General features: G+C 43.1%; 1 protein-coding gene across 8 annotated transcripts in view; it reads left to right on the forward strand.

Moving 5' to 3' along the window:
* The window catches only part of obsl1b (obscurin like cytoskeletal adaptor 1b), a 39,160-nt gene that overhangs the window by 18,168 nt on the left and 4,212 nt on the right, over positions 1-16,780 (forward strand). For 7 of the 8 annotated variants that reach the window (XM_055052753.1, XM_055052754.1, XM_055052755.1 and 4 more), the window contains 19 exons: positions 299-574; positions 1,703-1,933; positions 3,039-3,314; positions 3,381-3,653; positions 4,516-4,791; positions 4,870-5,145; positions 5,448-5,723; positions 6,432-6,707; positions 7,631-7,900; positions 7,983-8,249; positions 8,717-8,986; positions 9,799-10,065; positions 11,275-11,541; positions 12,918-13,030; positions 13,370-13,523; positions 14,071-14,232; positions 14,309-14,413; positions 15,086-15,352; positions 15,922-16,188. In XM_055052753.1, the coding sequence (XP_054908728.1) occupies positions 299-574; positions 1,703-1,933; positions 3,039-3,314; positions 3,381-3,653; positions 4,516-4,791; positions 4,870-5,145; positions 5,448-5,723; positions 6,432-6,707; positions 7,631-7,900; positions 7,983-8,249; positions 8,717-8,986; positions 9,799-10,065; positions 11,275-11,541; positions 12,918-13,030; positions 13,370-13,523; positions 14,071-14,232; positions 14,309-14,413; positions 15,086-15,352; positions 15,922-16,188 (4,569 nt within the window). The remainder of the gene's footprint in view (positions 1-298; positions 575-1,702; positions 1,934-3,038; positions 3,315-3,380; positions 3,654-4,515; positions 4,792-4,869; positions 5,146-5,447; positions 5,724-6,431; positions 6,708-7,630; positions 7,901-7,982; positions 8,250-8,716; positions 8,987-9,798; positions 10,066-11,274; positions 11,542-12,917; positions 13,031-13,369; positions 13,524-14,070; positions 14,233-14,308; positions 14,414-15,085; positions 15,353-15,921; positions 16,189-16,780) is intronic. The other variant, XM_055052760.1, reaches the window with a different exon arrangement.

Consider the following 16,780-nt stretch of genomic DNA (forward strand, 5'->3'; position numbering starts at 1 on the left):
TATGCACCTCCAAATTATCAAAACTTTTATCAGTTTCAGTATAAAAACTTGGTGGGTCCCACCAGGCTCGGTAGGTTTTCTGTAGGAAACCTTGCATATCTACACAAATCTTCTGAATATCAGTGCAAACCGTCGCAGGAATGTAAAGTGACGGGTTGTTTCCCAAGTGGTCCCGAAACAACACCAACCGTTCAGCTTCGGATGAAGTATGGCCGACTCTTAAGGCAAACCAAAATATGAACCACACAACTTTAAAACGAAAACTATGCAAGCTTAACAAATCTCATAATATCCACAGCTACTCCTGTGAGGTTCTCAAAGCTACCAGAGGTTGCAAGAAGTAATTTTGTAGGAGCCGGCTGCCCGGTTGAGCTGCAGTGTGAAGTCTCAGAGACAGCTGCTCAAGTTCACCGGCATACAGACGGAGAACGGCTTCTGGAAACCAGTGAATATGAAACCCAAACCAGTGAAAACCTGAGGGGACTGGTGGTTCAGTCAGCAGAAGTCAGGCACTCCGGGTTGTTCAGCCGTGAGGCCACAGAAAACCATATTCAATTCAAGGTGGATGTTGCAGGTGATCTAAGTATTTTGAGCTTTGTGAGAGTAACTAACTTTTAATTGTTCTCTGACCATTCAGCAAAATGAAGTTATAACTCTCATAACCTGCACTAATGATTAATAATCCATGTCCAAATGAAAATGATTGACCATGATGAAGTATTTAAAGCTTCAGTGGTTTGCTCCTCAATGTGATCCATGACTGTTTAGACAACAGTCCAACGACTGACCATAAAATTTCACACATTGAAAGAACGATAATAAATTTGCCAAATGGAAACACCAATTTAGAAACATTTAATTTTTTGATCAAAAGTTTATGTTGAGGTTGTTTTTCAGCCATTTCAAGATAAACACAGAAAGGCTTTTTTCACCTCATACGAGTCACATGATCATCAACCGGATGATGCGTCTGGCGGAAGAGACGAAGAGATGGCTGCATCTCCATTAGACAAAAACTGTGTACATTGAAATTACAAAGTAAATCTGCTCAATGAGCCAATTAAGTCTTCAGGTCAACATTCAGATGTGACTGAATGACATCAGCGTCACAGAGGAAACAACGAGGCGGACGGTCTGTCCTTGTTTTTCCAGACAATGTGCAGACGGTTCCTCACGCGGTTCAGAAAATGATTCTAACGTCTTGAATCCATCGCAGTTTCCCCACAACGCCGGCGTGTCTGAATAAATCTCGTGTGTTCACATCCAGCTCTGCCGCTTTTTGAACATAACTGAAGGCTTGGCCGAGTTTATTCATGTGAGATTTTCAAACTTATTTAATGTCAACAATTGCAAAATAGTTGCTTCCAATATAGAGAAAGTTTTGCACATTTGTAGGAAGCTGCTGTTCATTTCTTCTGTTGAAGGTCTTCGGGTTTTCAGGACTGCACTTCATGTTTCTGGTTTCGACTCATTTGAAGTGAATCTGCTGTTTGACAGGCAGACGCAGAAAGTTCAGCACTAACACGTTTGTGAGAACCTGACTCACTTTGGACTGTCTCCAATAACCTTTAACCTCTCATCCAACTCTGCTGTGTTTTCTGACACATTGATCTCATTCGCCCAGCTCTGCTCCTGCAGTCTGACTGCTGTCTGGTTGTTGCTCAGTGAACATGAAGTCCTATAGCAAGAGTTTGATTCTCAGCTGTTTCAGAGGCTCAGAGGAGCGAATCTGTTGAGGCAGGAAACCTGATCAGAGTGCATGGTGAGATCCCTGCGGTCCAAACCTGCTGCTCTGAGGACGGGATAGAATCGAGCTTAGAGGTCCAGTCAAAGCCCGATAAGGGCGCTGTGGTCATGGAGTCGTCCCTGTCATCATGCTCTGGGGTGTGTGAATGTGAGGCTGATGACGGTGATAAAGATTTCAAGGTGAAAGGTGATATGCTCAGCTTTTTCTTGGCAAGTTATTTTCACTCTTCAGTTTGTTCATGTTCACAGCTTTTAATATGTAAGAAAGCAAATCATCATCATTCTCATAAACACCATAACAGATTTTATTCCAATGCCATTAAATCTGCAGTATGTAACTTTTATCAAACATTTATTCATTTACATATTTGTTGAACTTGTTGCTAAACTATAATATTGTCGTTTTGAGGCCATTTTTAAGCAATATAAGAGTAAAATTGGTTAAAAATAATAATGCAAAACCAATAAACTTTAAATTCCAGTGAACATTTAACACAGGAACCGGAGGACATTTTAGATATATTTTAGAAAATAAAATTAATTCTCAAGTCTTTGTAAAGAAAATTATCCTTCAAAATAAAATTTAATAGAGACTGAAGACTTTTATCATTCAGTTTAGATAGAAACAGAAAAACAATAAATCAGTTTATTGAGGTCATTTTAATTGATCGATTGTTTTATTGTTTTTGCTACATGCCTGGATATGAGACAGATAACCTGTGGAAAAATCGAGCTCCTTTTCCCAGTGCTAACTAGAAATAACCAATCAGAGCCAGGAGGCGGGGCTTAGTGTTGTCCATCACCCTCTGTGTGGCTCTCTGCTACGCTGCTGCTAGCATAGCATGTCGTGAATGCTCAGGCTAGTTAGCATAGCCTCTGGTGATGGTGGATAATCTGTTTTCTTGTATTGTTTCTCATACATGAGATTGATTGACAACGCAAAGCCCCGCCTCCTGGCTCTGATTGGACGTTTTCAGTGCATCTCTTCAGACAGCAATAGGAACTCAGGGAAATCCATCTTTTCACAGATTTTCTATCTCATAATCTGTCACAAGGTGACATTAATATGTAAAAAACATTTTCTTTATGATAGTTTCCTACTGCAGCTTCAACGCTCTTAGAAATATGAATGACCTGTCATGTTTTCACCCGTCATCACCAACGCATCGCCTCTAAGATGCTCCCAGTTTAACTGAATATTAACTCTGATCCTCACACTGTGTGCTGTGAGTCTGACTGCATAAAAAGCTGCTGGGTTTCAGTCACTGAGCTTTTCTCCCTGTTTCCCGCAGCGCCGCCTGTAACGTTTACCGACATCCCAGAGAAGGACCTTTTCCGAACCGCTGTGGAGCAAGAGCAGCTTGTTCTGTCGTGCGAAGTGTCCAGAACCGACGGCGCGGTCCAGTGGTACAAAGACGGAACCGAAATACAACCGAGCGTTCATGTTTCATTGGAGGCCGATGGCGCCAAGAGAAATCTGGTCATAAAATCAGCCAAACTGTCTGACAGCGGCGCTTACACATGCCGCACAGGAGACAACATTTTGATATTTAAAGTCAACATCAGAGGTAATCAGCTTCTGGAAACACATTCCCAGAAAAGCTGATGAGTTTTAATCCACTTTTCCTCCACAGAGCCGCCTGTGATGATCGTTTACCCCAAAGAGGACGTCCACCTGGACCGCCACGTCCCGGAGGAAATCATCCTGAGCTGCGAACTGTCCCGACCCAACGGCGCCGTCGGCTGGTTCAAGGACGGCCAGAAGCTGCAGGAGAGCGAGAACATCAAGCTGAAGTACGAGGGTCCGTACCGGCGACTGAAGATCCTCTCCAGCAGAGTCGAGGATTCTGGCGAATACGTCTGCGACACGGCGGACGACTCCATATTCTTCCATTTGAGCATTACGGGTAAAATCTCTGGTTCTGCCGCTGGAAGTTTGCTTTTTGTTTGAATTTCAGTTTAGAATTTGGTGCCACGATGCTCCAGGTGGCATCGCAGAACGGAAGAGGACAGAGGATGAGTTTAGACCTTTACTGAGGTCCGTGGATGAGATTGGCTAAATATCCACCAATAACTGACTGGTCTGGATTTGACCAGGCTGCGGAAACTCTATGACTGTAGAAAAAATAGGATTGGTGAATTCTTTCATAGCCTGAGGTCTAAGGGTAGTTCAGGTAATTTTAGAAAGAAAAGACAAGATTCTCTTGTACATGTTTGTTTTTTAGCTTTTCAAACATCTTTACCAGGTGTGCCAGTAAAATATGGCCTCTTTCTTACCATGACGCTCTGCCACACATGTTTTAGACTAATTCCCAAATGTGGAGAAGCAGCATTCAGCTTTTATGCATCACAAAACTGGAGCAAACTTCCAGAAAACTGCAAACCAGCCAAAACACTGAAATCCTTTCAATCTAGACTAAAACCCCAAATGTCTAGAGCTGATTTGATAACTGGATCAATTAGCAACATTTAGGATGCAAAATAAATTTACTAGCTTGTCAAATTGGTGGCTGATGTTTTTATGAGTTTTTGTGTTTTTATGATGTGCTACCAAAATAAACTTTATTATTTTGATTTAATGCAAAATAATCCTTAAAATGTTATTGTCCAATGGAGAAAAACAACCAAATTTGAATGATTGATGATCCAGTTGCATAATTCCTACTTTGGAATTAGAAAATATTTGGTATATTTTCGTCAAAACGTTCATTTCTTAAGGCGACGCCCGCTTTATCTCGGTTGATAAAAAGCCTCCATGTCCGTTTCCAGAGCCTCCGGTTCAGATTCTGTCGCCCAGCCAGTCCCAGATGGAGCTGTGTCAGCAGGCGTCGGAGCGGATGGTCCTGAGCTGTGAGATCTCTCGGCCCAACGCTGTGGTGCGCTGGTACCGAGACGGACTGGAGGTGGAGGAGAGCGAGAGCCTCCTCCTGGAGGTGGACGGCGTCTACCGGAGGCTCATCATCCCGGAAACGACGGTCAGAGACTCAGCAGAATACGTGTGCGACACCGGAGACGATTCTGTGACGTTTTTTGTGAACATAGCAGGTAAAGAAACGGTAAAGAGCATCCATCCACTCCAGTGTTTTCATCTCACTGACATTTCTTGGGCTCTTGAATGTGCAGAACCTCCGGTGCGGTTTTTGCGCCCGCGGAAGATGGCGAGCAGAGTGGAGAAAGTGGTTGGTGAGACTTTGGTTCTGGACTGCGAGGTTTCCAGGTCCAACGCCGAGGTGACCTGGAAGAAGAATGGAGAAGAAGTGGAGGACTCCAGGAAGGTCACGATCCTGGAAGATGGCGTCGCTCGTCAGTTAACGATTCATTCTGTAACGCTGGAAGACACCGGGCAATACGTGTGCGACGCGAAGGACGACGTGATGGACTTCAATGTCAGAGTGCAGGGTGGGTTATGTTTTATCATGGCAGCAGAATAGATGAAGAGAATACCCAGAATGCCCTCTGTTGTAGTCCGCTTCCTGCTTTTGGAGCGCTCTCTGGTCCGCTTGGCATTCACATTTACATTCAAACCAATCCAGAGTTCACTTAAACCGAACCAAGACCGAGGTTTGGAGCGTTTGATTAGCATTAGACTTTGTAGACTGGAGTTTAGTTAAAGTGACTAATCAGGACTGGTGTGAATTCACCCCAATGCTTCTCATTGATAGCCAAGCTAATAACAGATCAATAATTTGTTTTGTTCACAGATTTGCCTGTAAGAATCCTCGGTAAAACTGATGCAAAGACAGAAAAGCAGTTCCTAGTTTCAGATGACATCATCCTGGTGTGTGAGCTGTCGAACGCCGACGCGTCCGTCCGCTGGCACAAAGACGGGCAGCCGATTGACGGCAGCCAGAGGTTCTGCTGCGAAGAGCAGGGCGTTTTCCGCTCGCTGGTCGTCCTCAACGCCGGCCTGGAAGACTCCGGAGAATACAGCTGCTACGCCGGAGACGACAAGATGGCCTTCACCATCACCGTGAGAGGTAAACAGGCTGGCCTCTCCGAACAGGGACATATTGGGCTTTTAGATGCATCACATTAAACCAGGGTGTCCAAACTTTAAATTCATTAAGTTAAAACTGTTTGTTTTACCTCCTCAACAATAAACAGTTTTTATTAAATCTGTGTTTGCTATCTTTGCTGGGCGATAAATCATCCCAGAAATTATTGCGCTGAGCGATAATATTGTCGTTTTCAGTCTATTTAAGCTTTTATGATAATGATAAAAAATGAGTAAACTTTAATTTCTACAGACCAAATAACACTGGAGGAGATTTCAAATATCCAAAATAAACAGAAACAATAAATAAAATGGGAATAAAAATCACAACACAACTGGAACCATGAATATATTGAATCATAAAATCTCTGTAAACAAAACTATCCTTCAGAAATATTAATCATTAGAATATTAATCATTAGAACATTAATCATTAGAATATTAATCATTAGGCTCAGACAGGTAAAACAGCCAGTTAGGACTTTAACTTTTAACTGCAAATATTGGGTTTTTTGTCCATTCTGGGCAATAAAACAAATGATTTAGGTCACGTTCATCCAAAAGTATATAAGCAATGTTAATAAATTTATGAACACCAGATGTGTTGATCAAAAGAGAAAAACAAAAGCCTGAACTTTTAATATTTTGCCTCCTTGTTCATCTCCAGGCTGGTTAATGTGTTTCTGTTCAGAACCTCCAGTGCAGATCATTGGGAACTCTGGGAACCCGGAGCATCATGTGATGGTAACAGGAGACGACCTCATCCTGGAGTGTGAAGTTTCCAGAGCCAGCGCCGACGTGGAGTGGACCCGGAACGGAGAGGCTCTCCGGCCCAGCGACCGGATCCGGATCGACAGCTACGGCGTCGTCAGGAAGTTGGTCCTCTCCGGGCTCCGGCCCTCAGACTCTGGGGAATACGTGTGTGAAGCCGTCGACGACAAGCTGGTCACAGTTGTGGAGGTTCAAGGTCAATCAGAACGTTTCTTCCTTAAAGCTGAAGCAACTTTTACAAAAAATGTTTTTTTACAGTTTATGAGACAGAAAATCTGTGAAGGAAAACAATTTCCTCTTCTTCATTCCTGAGCTGCTACTACTGTAAGACATGCAACCAATCAGAGTCAGGAGGAGGGGCTTAGCGCTGTCAATCAACCTCATGAGCTTGCTGCTAAATGTTCTAATGGTGGGGAAACAACGTCCTATTACAGGGAAATATTTATCTGTGATTATGATTATGGAGCTGAATTAGTCTCAGAAAGATCCACAAAGCTACAGTAAGACCCGTTTAAATGTGTGTATGTCAGAATCTAATAACTTTAATGTAAATCTTTAATACAGTTATTTTTGGACGACATCATCACACTCAGACTCTCCAGCTTTTCTTCTGCGATACCTGAGAAAGTCTCAAAAGTGGAAAACGCAGCGAGCCGATTATAAGCTGCTGATTTGTGTATTTGGTGATTCGTATGCATAGTTTATTACAACTTGTTCATTTGAGAAACTGCTTACACACATGAATGTTGAGCTTTTATTTATCATGTTCTGCACATTTATGAATCATATTGAACATTTAGTCTTGTGTACACTTTGAGAATCTTTCTGAGTCTTATTTAGCTTCATACATGCTAACTACTATTAGCATTCTCAAATGGAAGGTGATTGGCAGCGCTAAGACCCGCCTCCTGGCTCTGATTGGTTGTTTGTTGTTGGCACTGAGACGAGCTGTTTCAACAAATATGTCAAATAAAAATATTTTTTATAAAAGTTACAAACTGCAGCTTTAACTGGGTCCTTGTAGCTGCTTGTTTTCAGTTGCAGTTCAGACGTTTAGGGTTTGTAGCTTCATATCTTTTGGTCTGAATTCTTTGAGAAACTTGTTTTTCTCTCCCTCAGATCCCCCGGCCAAGTTTCTTAATAAAGAAGGAAAGAATAGCATGTCAGCTCATGAGAATGAGAGCGTCACATTGTGTGCCGTTGTGAGCAGTGAAAGAGCTAATGTCCGCTGGCTGAAAGACGGCCAGCTGTTGAATAAGGACAACATTCATATCTCCAGTGAGGGTAAAACTCATAAGCTCACCATTAATCCTCTGCAGCTGTCAGATTCTGGAGAATATGTCTGTGACGTAAGCACGGATGAAATGTATTTCAGTCTTTTAGTCGAAGGTAAGAACGCCCTCTGCTGTGACCTTTACCCTGACTTGCTTGTTAAAAGTTCAGAATTGTGATTTCTTTGCTTTTTTTGCAGAAATGAAGGTGAAGTTTGTCCATCGTCTAGAGAACGTGATCTCTCTGAAAGGTAAAACTCTCACACTGCAGTGTGAGGTGAACAAGCCTAAAGGAGATGTGCAGTGGCTCAAAGACGGTAAGGAGATAACGCCAAGTCGCCGCTGCACAATACGAGCCCAAGGCCGGGAGCGAAGCCTGACCATCCAGCAGCTGACGGACCAAGACGCTGGAGAATACGCCTGTGAATCCAGAGACGACCGAACGGCTGCCACTGTCAGCATCGAAGGTAAGTCACCATCACTCCTCAAACTCAAGAGGTTAAAGGTCAGAATAGATCTATAGGCCATACAAAACATGTTCATTACTTATTTTTGCTCAAAATTACTCCTAGATAATGATATTTTAGTTGTATCAGGGCGTACTGTCACTTTAAATCCAAATAGGCTGCTGCCGGGGTTGCTAGGCGACGGGGCAGAATGCTGCCGGGGTTGCTAGGCGACGGGGCAGAATGCTGCCGGGGTTGCTAGGCGACGGGGCGTTACATTTCAGAGTTTTTTTAACGGCTCGTTTTCCAAACACCATCAACATCAGGCTGAATAACAGCTGAGTGGGTTTTTTTTAAGCCTGTGTTGTTTTCAGAAGCAGTAGAAACCCAAATGGAAAAATGGAAAAATGTGAATTTTGTATACTTTATCCCCTTTAATGTAAATTTTTTACCTGGAAATGTGACAGATGTGTAACGATGATTTTCAGCCCCCCGCGTTGTGGAATTCATCGCTGAGCTGCGCAGCATCACCATCCGGGAAGGAGAAGATGCCGTGTTTAAGTGCATGGTCTCACCGGCCGACACCACCTTGGTTTGGCGTCTGAACGGAAAGGACGTCGCTCTGAACAAGCGCACCGCCGTCTCCTGTAACGGCCTGTGCCACATGCTGTGCATCAGCAGCTGCTTGGTGTCAGACAGCGGCAGAGTGACGGCTGACGCTGAGGGCCTGAGGTCAGAGGCGGAGCTAACGGTCCAGGGTGAGTCCTTCATGTCTCATAAACAACAGACTGTCTCTAATTAAACATTTAGCTCCTCTGGCCCTTAATTAACTACAAAACAAGTTTTAAATTATACTTATACATGGTGCATTGGAGAGTTATGCTAGCTTGACTATGACTACCTCAACATGCAGGTGTGCTGTGGAATTTGATGCGTTTCGGTTCATTTGAAAGATAAACGGCGACCTATAAACCCACTCTGACAGATCATCAGTAGTGTTTAAATTAGCTAATCAACCACCTCTGTGTTAGCTTAGCTTATAGCTAATCTACCACAGTGATCACTTAACAGTAATCACAAAATAAACATCAAGCCTGAAACATAAAACTGAATGTTCTGGTCTTTGTGTGGGAAATGGTGTTGAATCCTGATATGTTAGTGGAGCTGTTGTCAGTCGGGCCAGTTAGCATAGCAAGCGATCACAGCGAATGAAAGGTTTTCCTGTAAGGTGAAGAGTGATACATGAAATTGATCGACAGAAGCCATGTTGTGTTCAGATTTTAATTTCCTTTTTATTTATTGTTTTTGGTTGTTTTGGATGTTTAAAATGGCTTCCAGTTTCAATGTTAATTGTTCTGTTAATTGGCTCTGATTGGCTGTTTTGGTTCGTTTCTTCACAGTAACAGTGGCTCAGGCAGATCATCTTAATTTAATAAATTATCTTCTGAAAATAAACTTACAAATATGTAAGGGACATGTTGTTTCTCATGAAAATCAAAGTTGCGTCCCGTAGCTTTAAGCACTGAATGTCAGAGGCTGCTGTCCTGTGGTCTGTATTTGTCGTTTCCAGAGCAACAGGCGCTGTTCACAAAGAAAATGGCAGCCGTTGTGGCTGAGGAGTTCAGCGAGGCGACTCTGGAGGTGGAGGTCAGTCAAGAGGCGGCGGAGGTCCGGTGGATGCGGCAGGGGATCCTGATCCACCCCGGCGCCAAGTACACCCTGAAACACCGCGGCCGGACCCACAGCCTGACCGTCCACCAGGTGGCGGCGGCCGACCGGGGCGCCTACAGCTGTGAAACCCTCCACGACCGGACGCAGGCCCAACTCGCCGTGGAGCGTCAGTGTCCTCATGTTCTCACCATGTCCTGTTGCTGTTTGTTTACCGCCGTCACCGACAACTCCCCCTGCTTCTTAATTAGCGGTAATCTGAGTTTACTGGGAACAGAGGCAGCATGTACTGGGACGGAATGGCAACCAACAGGTGACATCTCAATCAAACCCAAGACGCAGAACGAGGTCGGCATTATCAGACTCGAGCGCTGCAAAAAAAAAGAAAACACCAAATCTGACCCAGAATTCCTGGTCCAGTTCCAAGTGCAAATAAACTGAATGGAGCTGCTTATTTTAAATGAATAATCCCACAATATTGATTTAAAGTTCCAGTTCCACTGGCACAATATTCCACTTATGTTACCTAACAACCCAGTTCTAATTACACTGGCAAATAAAACATCTGCTTGATGTTTTATTTTATTTACTCATTGCTTTTATTTTTGTATTTTTTACTCTTTTCATCAACTTATTGTGTCGTTTTTGTGCTGCACTTTGGTGCCGTTTTAAACCTGCTTCTAAAAATGCTACATGGAGATATTTGACATCGACATGTTATAAGCTAAATAATCAGCCAGAGGAACAAGAACTTTTTCATCAATATTAAAGAATTGTTGATTTGAATAAAGCTTATGGCATATCGACATGTTTTCAGTAGAAACTCGTCCAAAAACACATTTGTTTTTGCAGTGAGAGGACATATGGTTATTCTCCTCTGGGTAGAGATTTTCTTGGTGACGTAAAACCTTGTTGACGTCGAGCCTCTGCTAAACATCTTGTGGTCATTAAGATGCACTTATTCTAGGGTTTCCTCCTGCTTCTGCTGCGCAGGCTGCAGGCGAGTGGCTGAATTAAAGGCTGCTCTTTCAACACTTGTGCAGGTGGGAAGGGGAAAGTTGGGACTTCGGGTCGCTGTTGGCACATCCTGTGAATTTTGATCTACTCTCACTGCGTCTAAATTTACACACTGGCCTTCAAAACTCAGGCTGTTGTCATCAGGTCTCCAAAATAAACACTCTTTTTTTCCACTGGGAATGTTTATGTATGCCACAATAAGTGAAAAACTTATTTTTTGTTGGAGGGTCAGCGGCTCGAGCGGCTAAAACCGGCCAGCTGAACAGAATCCAGAGCCATTGTGTGAAAGAAGCGACACCATTCCTCCTGTCGGTCTGTCCCCCGGATAAATTCCTGTCTTTTGTGCTCTGATGCCCCACAGCGCGAAAAATCAGCATCAGGCGTGGGCTGACAGACATTAAAACCACGGAGAGAGAAACGGCATCGTTTGAGGTGGAGCTGTCCCACCCCAACGTCCCGGGAACCTGGACCAGAAACGGGATCCAGCTGAAGCCGACCAACCACTTCCGCATGAGCGCCAAAGGGGAAGTGCACAGCCTGACCATCACCAACCTGTCGGTGGAAGACACGGGCAGCTTTGTGTTCAGCGTGGAGAACCTGAAGACGTCGGCTCGGCTCGTTGTGAAGGGTAGGAAACCGACAGGAAGGTCAACAGATCAGCAGCTTCCATCAATACTTCCTAAAGCGTTTTTATGTCTTCGTCTTTTGGATGGAAAGAAATAGGGATTTTGGCAAATAAATTACGACCTTTTTCTCTCTAAAACCCCGACATTTTTGGCAAAAATAACTTTAGGAAGGTGCCAATATTACGTAGACAATGGAAGAAAATGGAGCAGCACTCTGAGTGACTGACTGGCAGTCAGAAAGAGGACGCATGCAGCTTGAATCTAAGCGGCCATGTTGCTCTGAAGCAACTGGGTCTGGAGTTTGTTTCCCTTAAAGGGGGAATATTCTGTCTTTGTAGCATTTTATCGCACAATCAAGTAAATCAGAATATACTCTATGTATCAAAGACGACTTAAAAAAATTGACTTTGTTATTTAACGCCTTGAAATTGGGCCTCGGGTTCTTTAAGACTACTTCCTGTTCGTTTTGAAGCTTCGCCTCCAGGAAATCATCCCAACATGGCTCCTCTATTTAACAACATTTTTACCAGCCTTGCTCTGAGAAGTAGCTCCTATAAAGAGTTCAGCAGGTGATTGCTAATTGCTCCTGGCTAGTCTGAAGGAGCTAAAATCTGTGAAGCATTGCTGCCAATCAAATTTTAAAGAATATTTTTAACACGTTTTACTAAAAATATCCACAATTAGGTGAATTTTCCACACAAAAATTAAAAAAGAAGATATGGAGAAAGTCAGAATACAACAAATGAACATTAAGTTATTTTCTCATAAAATAATGTAAAACGGCTTTATGTTGTTTTTAGTTCCTGGCTCCAACATTCTTCACCTGCCAAGCTGTTTCACACCTGTTAACATGACGACTGCCTCATCAGCTGGGAATGCCTCTGGGTCTCATGACCTTTACCCTTCAGCTGACTGTCGGCTGCTCTGGAAACTGCCTGCAACTCATTTCTCTTGTGATGCCACTGCTGGTCCTATTCCAGGCATAACGACAGGTTTACGTATCCGTCAATATAGGATTGTGTCAACGCCAACCCGTCGCTTTGTTTTAATCATTTATAGATTTAACGCACCAAATAATTAAACTGTAATCGTTTTGCTGCCACCTCAGGCTGCAGCTGTGGCCACACGGCCGCCATGACAGGCATGATAATAGCAGGGAGTGGCGCTCTGCTGCTGCTGCCTTCATCCAGGCTCACGTTACAAAGAAAATAACCTCCAGCCACCCAATAAAAAGCTCTGGCTTGTTCACTCAGGTTGATGTTTTCTCACTCCTGTGAGCTGCTGATGACACGCAGAGGATCAGGCCAGAAACGCCACATTTATATGAACGGATGTTCATATAAAGATACAAATAATAAGTGATTTTGTTCTTCTCCAGAGCCTCCAGTGACCATCATCAGGAAGCTGGAAAACCAGAAGGTTCCTGACGGGTCGGTCATCTCCTTCGACTGTGAGCTGTCCAGACACAACGTTGATGTCAAATGGCTGAAGGTTTTTATCTTTATTTACATTTCACTGAAAGGCTTTTCTAAAACTGCAGCACCCTACAATCCTGAGCTGGAAAGTGAATTTGTGAAAACTTTTGTATTGTGGTGAAGGGCCAAACAAAATCATGTTGAGGGCCACAAATGGCCCACGCTCCACACTTTGGAAACCTCTGTTTTAGAAGGTTTTGAGCAAAGGTAGAAACTACTGAACTATCTTATCCTTTGCAAATAAATGCTGAGTAAAACGAGAATGAATGTCTGCTCTGTAGTCATCCATTAAACTGTTTCCTGTTGAATAATCAATAATCGAACAGGAAGTTTAATCGATTTTATTTTCTTTCAGGACGGCGTTGAGGTGAAGCCCAGCAAAGACGTGCGTATTTATGCGATGGGAAGGAAGCGCTTCCTGCAGATAATGAAATGCAGCGCGGCGGATTCCGGCCTGTACGCCTGCGACGCTGGTGATGCTGCCACTTCCTGCTCAGTGGAGGTTTACGGTAACGCACCGTTAAATACCTGCATTTTCTAAAACATGTTCAACAGGCTGAATTAACTCTATTTAAGTCACTGTATGAATATATGTCAGATTATTTTACTGTTATATTAAAAAAGATAAAGGATTCTGTAAAATATTCCTTTATTAGCTTCGGTAGTAAATAAGATGTAAAATCTTTTGTTACTCAACACTGCCCTCTGCTGGCATCTACCAAATATTACAGGCTTTCATTTTGTATGTTTTTATAACTAGAAATTAAAACATAAAAAATTTAGAAATTATTTTTTATTGGAAATTTGTAAAATTAAAATTTTGATGTAAATTTTAACAATTTTCCCCAAAACTCTGTTTCTCATTTAAACTAACAATTTATAATAAATCTGTAAAATATTTGTGGAGAATTGAAAGAAAAGAAGAAACAGTGAAAAGATGCTGGTTGTATTTCAGGCCTGGTGCTTTGCGAAAACGTCTGGGACGTTTTGTGGCGCATCAGGTTGTGATGGTGAGTTTGTGGTTTAAAGTGTCTTCGGTGGGTTTTGTGTCTGCAGAGCGTGAGCTGCTGGTCCTGCAGGGTCTGGAGGATTTGGACATCCAGGAGGATCAGAACGCCGTGTTCGTGTGTGAGATCTCAGTGGAAGACGTTCCGGGGGAGTGGTTCAAAAACGGCGAGCGGATCCAACCGACCAGCACCGTCAGGATCCGGCAGGAAGGTCAGGTTCTGCCTTTAGAGGTTAAACAGGAAATAAAACCCTGGATGACGCCTGTCTTATTATTGACTGCTTTCAGGAACGAAACATTTTCTCCTCATGTGTAACGTGCGATCTGAAGACTCCGGGGAGATCAAGTTTGTTGCCAGAAACGCAGAATCTGTTGCTTTCCTGGAGGTGGAAGGTAAGAAATTCAACTTTCATGAAAAACTAACAGAGACGCATCAGAAAGTCATTGATTATTCAGTCTGATTATTAATTAGTGGTGATAATAACAGTGGTTTCATTGGACCAGGGGTGTCCAAAGTGTGGCCCAAGGGCCATTTGTGGCCCCATGGATAAGTTTTTTGCGGCCCCTGACTGCAATCCAAAAATGAAACAAACGTGAAACTCCAACACTGTCGTCGTTTTTAGTTTGAGATTTTCTGTGGTAAGTTTATTTCGTGTTAAAGGGAAAACCGAGAGGTTTTTCTTTAGTTAGCCTGTTTTTTCATTTTTATCTCAGAATTTGTTGCGTCACAAACATCACTCAAAAACAGTTATTGTTGTTCCTGGGATTAACTAAAACTATTTTGGGTTTTTAAAAATTGGAAACTTTTTTTTTTCTGAACAGCAAAATAATTTGTGATTCGTCCGTCTTCTCCCAGCAGGAGAAAACAAGCAAATTTATCACTTTGTGATTCTTATGTCTGTGGATGTTTTACACATTTTTACTGAGATTTGTTTTTATTTTCATAATTATAATATTGTTTCTTTTAGTGTCCCCGGCTGCTTGGTGCTCTACTGGCTTTTCTGAAACATCAACAATAGATTACTGGCTCCTTTTTTCTTAAATGTGGCACCATTTGTGCTCCAGAGCTGCCGGTGAACATCGTGAAACCTCTGCAGGACACGAGCGCTGTGGAGAAGAGCCGCGTGCTCCTGGACTGCGCCGTGTCCAACCCGCGCTGCAGCATCCGCTGGTACAAAGGCAGCAACGTCGTCCTGCCCTCCGAACGCTTCGAGATCTGCAGCGAAGGCTGCTACCGCAAACTCATCATCCAGCAGGTGGCGCTGGAGGACGAAGGCACCTACAGCGTGCAGGTCGGAGACCACACATGCTCCGCCAAGCTGACCGTGGAAGGTAAACAATTTATGTTCTTTTGTTACTTTTATTTGCATGTTTTTCATTAGAAAGCTTAGAATCTGTAAATAACTAAAAACGCTCAGTCAGCCGCCTCCTGACCGCAGCCGCCTCCTGACCGCAGCCGTCCTGCGTTTTTATTCTGCAATGCGACGGCTGCAGACATCTGTCTACTGTCAAAAACAGTCCAAGAAACTAAACCAAACTGCCTGCGCTGGCTTGAAATGTAACAGATTATAATCAAACATTTCCTTTTTTGTCTAAATTTCTTTAAATTTTACTTAAAATCCACGTAACTTTAAATCTAATTTGCTGTTTTTGTTTTATATTTCATTAAAAATCCTCTTAACTTTAGGTTTTAAAGCAGAAAAGCTGATTACTTAACATGAAACTGCCATGTTTAAATTTAGTGCTTGAGGTAATTAATAATTACTTACAGATTACTATTCCATCTTGGTTTTCATTGGTCAGATTTGTTCAGTTGTCTAAATGTTTGACTCGCTGTCAGACGTCTTAACTGTTTTCTCGTGTTTCTCATGGTTGCTGTCTCGCTCCGGTCCGCTCACCAGCCCAGCCCGTGCTGATGGTGCGGGAGCTGACAGACGTGGCGGTGTCGGCGCCTGACGACGCCCGCTTCGAGTGCGAGGTGTCGGCGGCGGCGGCGGCCCCGGCGTGGAGCCTGAACGGCGAGCCGCTGCAGCCCGGCCCGCGGGTCCGACTGGAGAAGATGGGGACGGTCCACAGGCTGACGCTGCGGCAAACCGCGGCCGACATGAGCGGCCTGGTGGAGTTCACGTCCGGGAAAGCCAGAAGTCAAGCTCAGCTCCGAGTCGCAGGTAGGAACAACTGATTACACTGCAAAAACACAAAACCTCCCCACGCAGTTATTGAAGTTTCTACTGAAAATATCAATAAAAATGAGACAAAACTAACTTAAAAGTGACTTTTCAGGAACTTGTTATAGTTTGGTGTCAGTAAATAATTCCAGAATATTGATGAGAGCTGCCATCAATAACTTGGAAGGATTTTTTGCTTTTGCAGTGTTCATGGTGCTTCACAAACATCAGCTAATCTAAGTTTTGTTCAAAGCATAAACTAATTAAACTGAAACAAATGTATTGACCCTGGAAAATAGTTTTACAACAAAGAAATGTTCAAAACAACTTTTCAGATTCAAGATTTCAGTTAAAAAAAAAAATTCCTTTTGAACAAACCTTTTGGCACCATTTTAGTTCCATAATTGAGCTAAGGTATTAGAGTATTTTAATATTTGATATATGCTTCAATATATTCCAGTTTTCACCAAATATTTTGAAGCTTTGTCCAAAGAAAATCCAGAAAATATTGAACCACAAGCAGGAAACTGGATGGACGTCAGTGTCAGTTCTCCTGTTGACCACTAGGTGTCAGCAGAGCTTCATAATGAGG

This window comes from Poeciliopsis prolifica, unplaced genomic scaffold (genome assembly GCF_027474105.1).
Source record: "Poeciliopsis prolifica strain line A6 unplaced genomic scaffold, Auburn_PproV2 SCAFFOLD036, whole genome shotgun sequence".
Lineage (NCBI taxonomy): Eukaryota > Metazoa > Chordata > Actinopteri > Cyprinodontiformes > Poeciliidae > Poeciliopsis > Poeciliopsis prolifica.